Here is a 1177-nt window from a genome sequence, read left to right as displayed (position 1 = left end):
GTTATTGGTCCTACAGTAGATCTATGTTATTGTTATGTTAAGTTATGGGACCTACAGTAGGTCTATGTTAGGTGAAGTTATGGGTTCTACAGTAAGTCTATGTTGTTGTTAGGTGAAGTTATGGATCCTACAGTAGGTCTATGTTGTTGTTAGGTGAAGTTATGGGTCCTACAGTGGGTCTATGTTGTTGTTAGGTGACGTTATGGGTCCTACAGTAGATCTATGATGTTTGGTGAAGTTATGGGTCCTACAGTAGGTCTATGTTTAGTGAAGTTATGGGTCCTACAGTAGGTCTATATTATTGTTAGGTGAAGTTATGGGTCCTACAGTAGATCTATGTTGTTGTTAGGGGGAAGTTATGGGTCCTACAGTAAGTCTATGGCAGGTATTCCCAAACTGGAGTATGCCGTCAGGGGTATGCCAAGTAATAATGTGATCCACATTTAAAAAAAATTACAAATCATTTTTTTTAAAACACATTTTCAAACAGTCAATTTATATTTTCCAACGGGGCTATACATTTGGGTGAGGTTTTTTCTCACCTGAGTAGCCTCGTTTCATTGCCAAAGATAAAATTAAACCATCTAGTGTTCAGAGAAATAGCAACACAATGTCAAATACAGGTAGCTTAGTCAAATAATTAACTTCCAATCACATTAACCGTTACTCTCTCGCGGGAATTCCACTAATGTATGTAGCCAAACGTAGCTGCTGCTCATGTTGGTATCTGTACTGATGGAGCAGGGAGACATAGTAGAGTGGTAACGTGCGTGCAAGCAGTTGCTCCCGACGCCACTTGGGTACACTGCAGCATCTACCGACAGGCTCTTGCTGCCAAGGGAATGCCTGACAGTTTGGAAAACGTTTTGGACACTACAAAGAAAATGGTTAACTTTGTTAAAGCAAGGCCCCTGAACTCTCGTGTATTTTCTGCACTATGCAATGATATGGGCAGCAACCATGTAACGCTTTTACAACATACAGGAGTGCGATGGTTATCAAGGGGCAAAGTATTGACACCTTTTTTTTTGTTGAGAGAGACGAGCTTAAAGTTTTCTTTACCGACCATAATTTTCACTTGTCTGACCGCTTGCATGATGACGAGTTTCTCACACGACTGGCCTATCTGGGTGATGTTTTTTCTCACCTGAATGATCTGAATCTAGGATTACAGGGA

The 1177-nt window shown here is 40.7% G+C and overlaps 1 protein-coding gene across 1 annotated transcript in view; it reads left to right on the top strand.

Annotated features, from left to right (window-relative positions):
* Positions 1–358: 358 nt before the first annotated feature.
* LOC112078953 (zinc finger protein 271-like) overlaps positions 359–1177 on the top strand; it is a 6284-nt gene continuing 5465 nt past the window's right edge. The window contains exon 1 of the mRNA XM_024145057.2: positions 359–370. Within this exon, the coding sequence (XP_024000825.2) occupies positions 359–370 (12 nt within the window). The remainder of the gene's footprint in view (positions 371–1177) is intronic.

The sequence above is a fragment of the Salvelinus sp. IW2-2015 genome, unplaced genomic scaffold (genome assembly GCF_002910315.2).
Source record: "Salvelinus sp. IW2-2015 unplaced genomic scaffold, ASM291031v2 Un_scaffold6572, whole genome shotgun sequence".
Classification (NCBI taxonomy): Eukaryota; Metazoa; Chordata; class Actinopteri; order Salmoniformes; family Salmonidae; genus Salvelinus; species Salvelinus sp. IW2-2015.
The sequence above is the reverse complement of the archived record's forward strand: the minus strand, read 5'-3'. Positions and strand labels throughout refer to the sequence as shown.